This window comes from Lycorma delicatula, chromosome 4 (assembly GCF_047948215.1).
Source record: "Lycorma delicatula isolate Av1 chromosome 4, ASM4794821v1, whole genome shotgun sequence".
NCBI classification, from domain to species: Eukaryota; Metazoa; Arthropoda; class Insecta; order Hemiptera; family Fulgoridae; genus Lycorma; species Lycorma delicatula.
This window is the reverse complement of record NC_134458.1, coordinates 15,125,382-15,139,486: the sequence shown is the minus strand read 5'-3', so window position 1 is coordinate 15,139,486 and position 14,105 is coordinate 15,125,382. Positions and strand designations below refer to the sequence as shown.

General features: G+C 36.2%; 1 protein-coding gene across 5 annotated transcripts in view; it reads left to right on the top strand.

The window, feature by feature from the left end:
* The window catches only part of LOC142323132 (regulator of nonsense transcripts 2-like), a 115,000-nt gene that overhangs the window by 13,093 nt on the left and 87,802 nt on the right, over window positions 1-14,105 (top strand). For all 5 annotated transcript variants that reach the window (XM_075362370.1, XM_075362374.1, XM_075362373.1 and 2 more), the window contains exon 4: window positions 11,859-12,089. In XM_075362370.1, coding sequence (XP_075218485.1) covers window positions 11,859-12,089 — 231 coding nt within the window. The remainder of the gene's footprint in view (window positions 1-11,858; window positions 12,090-14,105) is intronic.

Sequence of the window (14,105 nt, the reverse complement as noted above, 5' to 3'; positions counted from 1 at the left end):
GCTTTGAACAACCACATCGTTGTTACTGTTCTTTGGTTCTTACAGAATTGTTATTCATTTTGGCTCAGGTGAAGTCCTTCTAATAAATTCCTTTATGTCTTACAGTTATTCAGTTACCAGTTTCTTGTCATTTTTTACTTTTCTTAATGTGTGATCTTAATTTTAAGAATGTTTTTTAAGTTTTTCAATTTGTTTGTTGAACAATAATAAATAATATTGATTAATAATAATAATTGTTATTATTAATTTTCGTATTTACATTTTAAAAGAAGGCAAAATTGAACTGTCATGAAAGATATTAATCTCCTAATATTGTTTTCTGTAATGCATGATTATAACTAAATTCCTAAACTGTTGTATTTTTTTTTTTAAATGTTATCCAGTACATTACAGTTAATAATTGTTAACAAAGTTCATCTACAAATACCAAAATAGCAAGCTTAATGTAAAACCAAATAGTTATAAAATGCTTTTTGATTGCACCAATTCATCATCAGTATTAAGTTACGGACTAAAAGCGTTTAAAAGGGTGTACACTATAAATTCTGGGCAATTTACATTAGGTTTGACATGTGATTGTAGTTTAACATTCTATTCCGCACCACATGGACAATACTAAGTTGTTCCCTTTGTAAATTATAGATTTTGTTGTGCACAATTGATTCTTGTCAGTTACTATTTTTTTTTTGTCTAGTTGTACTTTTTCTGAAAAGAGTGTAGCAGATAATCTGTTTACTGTTGCTCTTTGGATCTCTTTTTTTTATATAGTCCCATTCCTATTTTTCAGTAAACTGTTTAGCTGATTCAAAAATAAAGCTACCTAAATGAATTATTTCATTTCTGGTCATTTTGCGGACTGTGTGGTTACAGTCATCTAAAAACTGTTGAAAAACTCCTTTTTTCAGCACTTGTGGGTATCATTGATTGGATTCAATCACTGTCATTGATAGGAATAGTAATTCCTAAGTTGATCCCCACAGTCCACAGATTTGTTCATATTGTAATCTTGGACATCTATCTGGCTTCACAACTTGAACTACACTGTGTTTTATGCGAACATTGATAATGGTTGTAATGCTTTGTTGAAAGAATATGCATCTCTCCATTATGATTCTACTTAAGGAAAAAAAATATGGTTAAATGAAAATTTACCTTTTTTCAGTTTATTGTACACAAATCTTTTGGAAGTTGTGCTCTATTTTCTATTGCTGTACTAACTGCTGTTTGGTGATTCCATACCTCATCAAAAAGGGCTTGAATAAAAATGGTCCATTTGCCCAAAACATTTTTTCACACAAATGAAATACATGTGATAAACAAAATGATAAGAGTTACTGTGAGATCCAGCATATATTTTAAATCTACAGAATATCTTGTTTTAGAATCGCTTACACAAATTCACATTATTTTACTTTATTTTTCATACATGTTCTGAAAATAACTCTGCTACAGACTGGACATATCACTTTGTCAGTGGTCAAATTTGACATAAAATAGAATATTTGTTTATATTTGTTCATAAAGTTATGAAAAAGGTATCTAGATTAAAAAACTACCTATTGTGAGACATAAGTTTGATTGCAAATGATGAGGTCAACTTCTGATCTTCAGACCAGTAATATTTCAGTTGTTTTTATATGACAGACATGTGTAGCAAAATTGAAAAAACTTGTGTAGTTCATGAAGAGTAACAGTAGTCCACTTCCCTATAAATTGAGCTTTATTTTGATTAGCCTTCATAATTATTACATCGTAGAAGTACCATGTCTGTTTGTTTCACTCTTTATATATATTCTTTTTAAGTAAGTTCTCTTAAAAAAAATTTGAAAAATAATGAATTTATCAGAATTTTTATCACTGTCTATTCTTATATGACTCACCTCTTCAAAAACTGATAATGAAGGCTGATGATATATTTTATTCAATTCAGAAACACAATCTTATGATGAACTACTGATACTTTTCAAAGTAATATGCAACCATTTTGTATTTTGTCCCAATAACCCACCTTATCATCACTGGTAATTTCATCCTCAGGTTGCTTATTTTCTGTTACTTGTAATGGTGCATCAGTGTGGTGTGATGCTATCAAAATGTTGCTTTCCTTGTCAGAGTTGCCTGAACTATAAATGTGTTATTTGGATTTCAGGTATTTCATTATTAGATTGCCTATTCATTGTAATGTGAAAAAAATAAAAATAAATGCCAATCAAGAATTAAAAATTAAATTTTTGTTAATATTAGTTTTTGTTATATTCAGTATGTTACTAAATAAAAAGAAATTTCACTATGAATAAACAAGAAAACAGTTAATGACATAGACTGCAAACTGCAGATTATAAAAGTTACAAAACTGTTTATTGATATCCTCATTGTTGTTAGAGAACAATGTTTTCTATGTATATAAATCAGTAAGTGCTTTCATGGATAAAATGTGAACTAAACATTATAAAAAACTGAAATGTTTAATCTAATGATAAATACAATTTGTCAGAAGCAAAAACAGACCAAAGAAATGTGAAGATTTACTATACTTGGTGGTAGTATACAACAGCTGCCATCAGCCATTGAACAGGATTGAATGTCTTGTATGTGTTAAATATTATACCAGGTAAAGAACTGCCGATATTAAATGTAAAAAGTCTAGATAATGTAATGCATCATCCGGTGTGTATTTTATAACTAATAATGAATCCATGGATTCAAAAAACTTTTTATAAATATGTAAGCTTACATTAAGCTTGATGTTTTGGTGTAATCGTTGGTGATTTTTGTTAATAACACTGATAAACATAATTTTTATTTCCTAACATATGATACATGATTTTAATTGGTTTTTGATATTTAAATTTTAATTAAAGGATTTTTTTTTCATTTTCAATATATAGTTAGCATTAAAAGCTCCTAACTTATATTTTGTTAGCTTATTTTTTATTGTTTAACTTTGTTAATATTATTTGTAAGCTATAGATAAACAATACTAGACAAAGAATTAAATCATATTATGACATCATATCTAATACTGAAGAGTGAGGCTTCATGGACAAGATTAATCATGTCTGTATAGGTAAAAACATGTAGCTGAAAACACAGCTGTGTTTGTATTAAGCACTGTATTTAAGAATGAATTAATTTTGTTTAGTCTTATTGCTGTCTTAAGTTTGTTAACAGTGCAGTGTCATAATACCTCGAAATTGTGTAAATGATGTGGATCTCTTTTGTTATGTATGTGGTGAGTTTACCTTAAAATCAAATAGAAAAAACATTACATCTTTAATTAAAAATGCATATCATTTGTAATTTCAGTGTAAAATTGGTGATCAGGATAAGATGTGGGCTCCTCATATAGTATGCACTAATTGTTCTGTATATTTAAGAGGATGGCTGAAAGGTACTCACGGTTTGGCGTGAACCAAAGGATATGTAATTGATTGTTACTTTTGTTTAATAAGTGTGTCTGGCATTTCTACAAAATCTAAACTTACTATAAATAACATATCCTTCATTGCAATCTGCAATCAGACCTGTACCTCACAGTGAAATTATTCCAGTTCCTGATCCACCTGTGAATATATGTTACAAAAGCAGCGATGAATAATCAGGCAGTACTGAAGAAGACACAACAATGATTTTGATTTTGAATTATCTTCCAATAAGCCACATCTTATATCACAAGGTGAATTAAATGACTTGGTTAGGGATTTAAATTTATCAAAAAATCAAGCTGAACTGTTAGGATCAAGTCTGCAAGGTTGGAATTTATTTCAAAAAATTAAAAAATTTCAGGCTTTCGAAGCTGACAAAAAGAATGTTCTCAGTACTTTATTGATGAAAACAATTTGGTTTATTGCACAAATATTGATGACTTATGTTGCACTTTGGACAAGTTCATAAATCTGAGGACTGGGATCTTTTCATAGATTCATCCAAGTATAGTTTAAAAGTGGTTCTACTACACAACGGTAACAAATATCCTTCGATACCAATCGCTTACAGTATTAATTTGAAAGGGACATACGACATGATGAAAAATGTTCTTGAAAAATTAATTATAAAAAACATAGCTGGAACATATGTGATGATTTGAAAGTTATAGCTATTTTGTTAGGCATACAGTTAGATCATACTAAGTACATGTGTTTTTTTTTTGCGAATGGGACAGCCGAGCTAGAGATAAACATTATGTTAACAAAAAGTGGAAGAAACTAGACAACTTAACTCCAAATGGGAAAAATATTATTCATGAGCCTTTAGTTGAACCCAAAATATTTTTACCCCCTCTACATATCAAGCTAGGACTAATGAAAAAATTTGTGAAAGCAATGAAGAAGGATAGTTCCAATTTTTGTACATCAGGCAGAAATTTCCGAATGTAAGTGAAGGAAAAATTAAAGAAGGAATATTTATTGGTCCTCAAATAAGAGAGTTGGTCAAAAAAGATGTATGTAACTCATTGTTAAATAATGTAGAAAGTGCAGCTTGGGCTTCATTTAAAGAAGTTTGCAAAAATTTTCTTAGCAAACAAAAATCTGACAATTACCATGATATTGCTAATCAACTTCTTACTTCATACGGAGCTATGGGATGTAATATGTCTTTGAAAATACATTTCCTCCACTCGCATCTGGATTTTTCCCCGGACAACCTCAGAGATGTAAGTGACAAACATGGAGAACGTTTCCACCAAGACATTTCAGTGATGGAAAGCCTCTTTAAAGGGAATTAGAATAGTAACATGCTAGCCAGTTACTGTTGGACATTAATTCGGGATGTGTCTGAGGTTATTTATAAAAGAAAAGCATCAGCAAAATCATTCTAACAGGTATGGCCATGCAAAATTATAAATTTTACAGATTTGAACTATTTTCAAATAATTATTATATATTCAATATTATTATATATATTCAAGTAATTATTAGTCTGACATACATATCTTACTTTTGTTATTATTAATAGCTTATAATAATTATTATTTCACGAATTTGGAAGCATTATTGTTCAATTAACTAAAATAAATATAAAATAATATTAAACAGTATTTTTATGTATTTTTTTTTGTTATGCATCTTTTGAGTAGACTACATATATTATTGCATTAAAATTAATCTTTTTAAGATCCATATTATTCCTCTGTACTTAAATCATATTTTAAATTCTGTTAATGTAAACCACCTGTACAGAATATTGAGATAAGGCATCTTACCTTAATTTTGTCATGAAAATACTTGGCATGGGATCCCACATCCTCAGTCATGATTGAATTATTTAATAATTAAACTGCATATTAAAAAGATACTAAAAATGTTAAAAATAATAAAATAAACCATGCAGATGTTGTAATGTTTGTTACATTGCTGTAATGTGCAGTATTATTGTCGTCGTCGTCCCTCCCCTGCCATCGCCACTGACACCACCACCACCAATCACCAATTACCACCACCCACATCAATCACCACCACCAATCACCAATCAATCATCAGTCAATCACCACCACCAATCATTATCATTGAGTGGAGGTTAGGAAGTGCTAGAGAGCAGAAGTGCTACTTGTGCTGCTGGAGTTTTGTTAAAAAAAGTGGTTTTATTTTGATTCTCGGTGAATTTTTTGTTTTTGGTGTGTGCTGGTTGTGTTTTGTATTTGTGTGTTTTTCGGGGGCAGTCCTACAGGCCACACTGGTGTTAGTTTTTAATTTTCCGTTTACTTTCTTCACATTTATTTATTTTTTTTATCTTATTTGTGATCTTTTGTGCTTTCATTTCCTCATTTATTTATTTATTCTTTTCATTTCTTCTAGCAGTCTAACCTATTAATTTACCTCGTGGCGAATATAGGTTAGGCGGCACCAGCTCTCCCACGAAAGTGCTCTCGTGCATTTCTTGTGACGTGCTACTCTCTAGGCAAGCTGACCTACTTATCCGCCACGTGGCGGTATAGGTTAGGAGTAACTTTTTGAAGTTAAGCATGTGGCTTCTAGATAGATTGGTTTGTACGGTCGACTGGTGCGCTTTCTGGTGACATAGTCTAGGGGACGCTTTCCGGTATCGTCTGCTAACCTAGTAAGTGAAAACAACGTGCGTTATTTGGACATCAGCTGTTACGTTTTGGTGCGTACGGGATACACTGTAACGTTCAGTTTATATTATATTTATTCGTGAATAATAAATAAACATACTGCAAAGAGAGTTGAGGAGGTTAGGCCTATCTGAAGTCTCACCTGCCCAATCATAAGGGGGGACTGTCCAAATTTTTTAATCATATACAGCTGTTGCACGATTCCTGTCCCCCATTATAACTTTTTAAAATTTTTTTATTTCACTTTTCTTGACTTTTTATTAACCAAATTTAACTAAATAAATATAGCTAAATTAAATAAGGTAATTATTTACAAAATTTATATAAATTAAATAGAAGTAATTTAATAAAGTATTATATTAAACTTTTATAATAATATCTTGGGTACAATGGTGAACAGCCAAGATACTGATTTTTATCCTGGAAACACCTTGGAAGGAGGTACTGCCAAACATCTGCAAAAATACAAGGCAATTATTAAAATTATTAAAACATGATCACCGTTACAGGCAGACAAAAAATGTGTCTATGGAAATAAAGAACGGGCTTGCTGAGCTAATAGAAGAATTAAAGGCGGAAAACAGAATCAAATGCATGGGAGTTGTGATGGGTGCTGCCACGAACACTACAGAGCCAGAGGAAAGTGCGATATCGACCAGCCATCAATAGCCCAAGACAAAGAAGAAGAAGAATAAAGACTCTGGTGGAAAGAAGGAACTCTACCATCCACGAGCGGGATTCAACCAAGTACCCTTCCAATCACAAATTATCCAAAAGTGCAACCATGGTCACTAGTGGAAAATAAGAAGGGACAAAAGAAGGGCCAGAGCTCTGAAGATAGAGGTTGCAAAGGAGCAACAAAAATCTTCCAGAGACAGCAGAAAAAGGAAAAATTTGAATAAGAAGAAGAATCTTAGAGAAGCGATCCTCATTAAAAAGATCAAGGGGAAAGCTTATGCCGAAACTCTCAGTCAAATTTGGAAGGGTATGAAATTGGAGGAGACAGAGGCAGAGGTAGTGGCAATACTAAAAACCAGGATGGGAGATGTTCTGATTGAACTCGGGAGCGCTACCAGAGACAGAAAGACCTTCAGTGCTGTCCTGAAGGCTGTACTGAGAGAAGGAGCCGTAGTCCATAATCTGGAACTGCGAGAGACGCTGGAGATCCAAGTTCTAGACTACATCACAGGAAAGGAGGATGTGGAAGCAGCACTGGGAAGAGATCTTGGAGATATAGGAGACTGCTGAGTTACTGTTACCAGTGCTAATGTCAGGGGGCAGAAAGCAGCAATAATAGAGATTGTAGAGAAGGCTGCTGCCAAATTACTCAGTCAATCCAAGATAAGGATTGGCTGGTTGTACTGCCAGATTAGACCCAGGGCACAGGTCCCACGGTGTTTCAGGTGCCATGGGTATGGGCATCTGGCTCATGGATGTAAGGGGCCTGATGGAAGCTGGCTCTTCCATAAGTACAGGATAGGAGAGCACAAGTCTAAGGAATGTTCCACCCCCCTCGGTGCATGCTCTGCCAAGAAAAAGGTGTGAACGCTTCGCAGTTGGCTCACCACGCACCTGAAATAAGGGAGTGAGGTCTTTTGGGCAGCCCTGAAGCAGGCGAAGCGAAGGCTCCGTTAAAATGTTGAAAGTACTACAGGCCAACCTTAACAGGAGTCGGCTAGCTGATGACTTGCTGCTGCAGCTAGCTACTGAGACGGAGGCCACGTTGGTGCTGATCAGCGAACAGTACCGGGACCGTGACGACTCCCAATGGTTCCGAGACTCATTTGGGACTGCAGCGATGTGGATTCCGTATCGCAGCAGAGTCCAAGTTCGTAGTCACGGCGCTGGCGAGGAGTTCGTTTGGATCTGCTGCGGTGAAGTGACGATTTTTAGCTGTTACTTCACCTCAAATGACTCGATAGCGGACTTGGGCCGGAAAGTTGACGCGCTGGAGGAAGAAATTCAAAAGAAAGATCTCAGGGATAGTAGCCTCTGAAAACATCACCAACGGAACATACTGCAGAGGGAGTTGAGGAGGTTAGGCCTATCTCAAGTCTCACCTGCCCAAGCATAAGGGGGCACTCTGTCCAAATTTTTTAATCATATACAGTTGTTGAACGATTCCTGTCCCCCATTATAACTTTAAAAAAATTTTTTTATTTCACTTTTCTCAACTTTTTATTAACCATAACACCCATTATATCCCCCATTATAACACCAACGGGGGGAACGCTGGCGCTGAAGCCGTAGTTGCTACGACCATGCGGCTGATCGCTTCCATGCCCCACGGGGGGCCGAGGCAACAGAAACGACCCGTGTACTGGTGGACACCGGAGATTGCGGGGTTGCGCCGAGACTGTCTTCGACTAAGACAAGTGTCAAGCGCAACGTGCAAGGAATCGCACAGACGCAAACGCCAGGTCAGCCTAGTATAAGACGCCAAAGAAGCGGCTTCATCGAGCCATCAATGTGAGCAAGGCATGCTGTCGGAGAGAACTGACGAAACCGTGGATGCAGACCCTTGGGGGCTTGGTTACAAGATAGTAACTCGGCGATTAGGGGTTTCGCGGTAATCAGCTCCACTAGATGAGGCTAAAGCGGAGCACGTCGTTAAGATGTTGTTCTCAGTCTACTCAGTACGTACCGAGCGGGACTTCGGCAAAGTGGGCGACTTCCCGCTCTTCTCGATGGAGGAGCAGGAGGGAGTCCAACGGTCGCGAACGGCAAAAAAGCCCCTGGTCCCGACGGTATACCGGCCGAGGTGTTCAAACTTGTGGGACGCTGCAGGCCCCGTCTTCTTCTAGACATGTATAATGAGTGCCTGAAGGCTGGGTCGATCATTTAGCGTCAGGTGGAAGACCGCGGGTCTTGCGCTAATTCCCAAGGGCAAAGAAAACCCAGAGTCTCCGTCCTCCTACCGCCAATTGTGGTTGCTTGACACAGCTGGGAAGGTATTTGAGAAGCTGTTAAAGAAAAGACTGGTTGCAACGATGAATCAGGTAGGTGGCCTGTCACTCAACCAGTACGGTTTCCGGCAGGGTCGGTCGACCCTAGACGCAATTCAAGAGGTTGTTGAGGCAGTGCGGCGATCAGAGGACCACAATCAATTTTCGCGATGTGTGGTCCTTCTCGTTACGTTGGACGTTAAAAACGCTTTCAACTCCGCACGGTGGAGCGATATAATTCGGGCCCTGGAGCATTCGTTCCATATGCCTCAATACCTCCTCAGAATGGTGGACGCATAACTGAAGAACCGGGGTCTTATTTACGAGACCGCGGCAGGTTGGCGTAGGACTGCGATCACGTCAGGGGCGGCGCATTGGTCGATTCTTGGCCCCGACCTTAGGAACGTCGTCTACGATGGCTTGCTGAGCCTGGAGATGCCTGAAGAATCTGTCTTGGTTGGGTACGTTGACGACGTTGCGTTACTTGTAGACCGCGACGTGGAGCGCGCCCAACTGAGGCTCAGCCGAACCATGCACAGAATCGGTGCCTGGCTGGACGACCATGGATTGTATCTATGGACGACCATTGGATTTAGCCCTCAGGAAAACGGAGATCGTGGTTCTAACGAAGAGGCGTATCGACACCCTTCTGTCCCTGCGGGTCGGAGTAGAGGTTGTCAAGACCAAGCCGCCGAAAAGTACCTCGGTATGATGGTTGACCGGAAACTCAGCTTTGCTGAGCAGCTTCGGAGAGCCGCCGACAAAGCTGCGAGAGCCGTAACTGATCTCAGCCAGCTCATGGCGAATGTCGGCGGACCGAAGGCCAGCAGATGGCGATTGCTGATGTCCGTATTGCATTCCATCCTGTTATACAGGTAGGAAGTGTGGGTCCAGGCATTAAGAACTGCAAGAAATCGGAAGCGGCTTGCGCAGGTGCAACGCACCACAGCCTTGCGAGACGCTTCCGCGTATCGAACGGTCTCCAAGCCTGCAGTACTGGTGGTCACCGGCACCATACCCATTGCTATTTTGGAAAGGGAGCGCTAGGTGATCTACAGGAGGCGACGGGTAGGAGAAGACCAGGAGACCATTGCCAACGAGGAATGTACTCGCACGTTCCTCACATGGCAAGAGACCTGGGACCACGAGACCAGAGGACGATGGACCGCAAGGCTTATTCCTCTGGTAGACCATGGATGGAGCGGCGGCATGAGAGGTGGAGTACTACATGACCCAATTTTTAACGGGTCACGGGTACTTCCGCGCTTACCTCCATGTCATAGGGAAAGCGCCATCCCCCTGACTGCCTCTATTGCCCCAGTGTACGGGACAACTCTGAGCACACCTTTTTCAAATGTGCTTGGGCGGCAGATCGAGGGGCACTAAGGCAGATCTCGGAGCACTGAGCCTCCACAATGTGGTTGCGATGATGCTCCATAATCTGAGCAGCTGGGAAAGTGTAGCCCAATTTGTCGACAACATTCTCAAGACCAAAAAGGTTGACCTGGATAGTCCTGAAAATTAGGTAGCACCTAATCAGGCTAGTATAGGAGGGCTTGACCAGAAGTAATGTGTTAAACGGTTCCGGGTCGAGTCCTGGTATAAGGGGGGGGGTGGTTTTAGTTGGTAGTCTGCTGATAGTGATTGATAATATCATCAGTGGGCGTCTGACACTCTGTGCATTGTGCATAAATGCATTTCCACCTCCCTCTGTAAAAAAAAATTATTGTAGTATATTTTTTAATTTTACTTTTTCTAGTAAAATTTGTATGTATGTTACTAGGAAGGTAAGCAAAAAATACCACATAATTTTGCCATTAAAAGAAAATATTATTGGTAAATTGTGGTAGATACCTTAAAAATGCACATCTTTTTATCATTATTAAAGTTACATTCAACTTTGATCAGTTTATTTTATAGATCATCAGTGTTGATCTGTTAACAATAATTTGTAGTCTAATATTTAAAAATTGATAGAAGGATAATGAGTTTCTCTTTCTTTGCATCTGGAAAGTTTGGAAGTGAAGTAAGTTAGTTGTTGAGTAAGTAAGTTGCAGACTTGTTCACCTCCAAATTGTTAAGATAAATTCCTGAAGACAGTGAAGGTTGCTTCTTTGAAGTTTTTATTTTTAAGTAGTAGCCTTTACAACTGGAATTTTGCTATCTGCAAATAATATTTAAAAGGAAGATCCTTAACACCAATCATGAAGAGAAATGGATTGATCTAGGAATTTTGTGGTATTCCAATAAGACATTCCATTCAGAAAGCATTTCTGTTGTCTGTTCCCACCCAGTTAAACCTGTTGAAATCTATCTAAAATTAAGGACTTAAAACACAATAAGGGGTGGCTTTTATAATTTACTTATTTAACTTTTGGAAAAGAATATATTATGTTTTACAGTTGATGGCTTTGTACAGCATCTAAATTACACCTAGGCTGCTCTCAAACTCATCCACAGCTCTCAACTTGTCATAAATTAATGTAAACTTTGTATCTGTGGATTTTCCTGTTATCCAAGTTGGTTATCATTTAAAACTGAATTTAACTATATTTATTCTCTTGTAATTATTTTCTGATTACTAAGAACAGTCTACAACAATTAATTTATTATTTCTGCAATATTTAAGCCTATAATATTTTTTCTGTACTGCATCAGATTTGTTTTTCAAATCCCCATTAACATTTTTTATAAAAGCTTCATCTCGCTGTTATTAAGATTGTAACAAAGGAAAAAAAAGTGAAAATAAGTATTTTAATTGATGCTATAGTAATACTATTTAGTGAAAAATATAAAAAAAATAAGTTATTAAATAATGAAACTTATTTATTGTGTTTCAGAGGAACTTCACTGGTCCACAGCTCGAGAGTCTACTTAAAGACATGGCTGGACTTAATTTATCAATGTATATTAGTGAAGTTGCAAGTGCTATTGTTGATGCAAAGTTAAAATTAACAGATGTACCAGCAGCTGTAGCATTATGCAGTGAAGTACATCAGATGTATCCTGAATTTTCTAAAATACTCAGAGAAGCATGGACAAAAACTCTTGCACTAAAAAAGGATGAGAAGGTGAGTTTTATTGGTGGTATGGTTGAAATATAAAATTATGATTAAAATAGTTACTCTGCTTTTAAGCAGTGTCTTTAATTCTATATTTGCCAATTGCTGCTTCAAATGGTTGAATAGAAAGTCAGAATCTGACAAGACTATTTTATACAGTCCATTGCAGAATTTTTCATTTCATGTAACTGACTTTTTGCTTATCTTGATAGCATTTTAGAAAGGACTTGGTCTTAATTGATAAGCACTATAACCTCATTTAGCATTATCTTCACGTATTACACTCTGTTCACTGAACAGGAAACAGATTCCCAAGTCATGTCCATCAGCAGCCACCCTCTTACCAGATTATGCCAAGGATGTACTGGCTTTACAGGTTTGTTTTTTCACAGTAATTGATTTGTGATTTATGATAAGTAGTGGATAAATAAAAAAAGGAAACTATTAGTTTGTAAGTAATAATGATAAAGGTCGCTTTAATAAACGGCTGCACAGCAAGGGCTTCCTTTTTGTTCGTCAGTTCTATAATATAAATCATCTTGTACAAAACATTGAGATAAATAGGATTTAATTTATTTTTTTAATTCTGTAATATAAACCACCTAGTACAGAATATAGATAAGATTATCTTACCTTAATTTTATCATGAAAATATTTTGTGGGATTCCACATGCTCAGTCATGATTGAATTATTTAATTAAACTGCATATTAAAAATTAAAATAAACTGTGTATATTAGTATATTAGATTTGTAAACATTTATTTTAGCATTATTTTATATATTTATTTTATTTTAGTTAACTATTATGTATATAGTTTATTTTAGTACTTTAATATGCAGTTTGATTAATTCAATCATGACTGACAATGCAGGATCTGCAAAGAACTTTCATGATAAAATTAAGATAAGATAATCTTATCTATATTCTGTACTAGGTGGTTTATATTACAGAATTTAAAAAATAAAAAAATAATATATCTGGCTATTTTCAACAAGTTGAAATGTCAGCCTATTGTTTTGTTGCAGCCTCTGTTATTCTTAATGTTTCCTTCTATGTATGAATTTATAAGATTGGACATCTTTCATGGCCTTAATTGTAAAATCTAACCCCTTCATATTTTTGGTTATGGATTGTCGTCAAAAAATGTGTTAAGTACAGCCACCTAGAGAGAATATTGAAGAATTTTTCTATGATATGTAATTAAAATAATTGCTTATTGATGTGATTCTAAGCAGTGTAATGCATGTTTTACACTTTCAAAAACTATGTTGAGTAGGAAGGAACTTGGAAACCATTTAAAAGGAAATACACCAAAATTACCTGTGCATTATAGAGACAGACAATTAGGTAAACAATATGTACAGCAGCGTGCAGATTAATCAGAACACGGACATTTTTTTGTTTATTTTTATGTTGTGGTATTTAATTATTTATTTTAAGGCTGAATATTAAAAAGTTAAAAAAATCCTTTTTTGAAAAAAAAATGTTTTTATCAAGATACAAATAAATTTTTAAATAAAATATTTTTCCAAATAATAACAGTTATAGATTTTGTATGTAGAATAGTGTGAAAATTAATCCAAAAACAGGGAATTTTTTTGTTTATTTCTATGCTGTGGTTACACTCATGACCACACCTATTCTTTAAGTTGTCTGTGTAATGTGAGGTTATTGTTCTTTGGTTATTTAGCAATTTTCATGTAATAATAGTGTTTAATGAAAGTGTTTTCCATTTTTTATTACAAAATTATATTTTTTGTACTGTGTCTTGAATATATAATAATGGACATAACGCCAATAAAGCATTTGAAAATTGTTCTCTTTCTGAGCATACCAGTTTGACTCGAAAAGAAATAGCTTCTGAGTGTGGTGTTGACATCACCATTGGTAGGGACATCCCTGGCAGGATCCTTGACTGGTCTCTGGTCGACGACTGTTCTAGCAATCATCAGTTGATTCTTTTTGAAATAGCAGATGAGCTGCGCAATGGCCATGAGGGATACTTCCCTGTTTACCAGGGGCG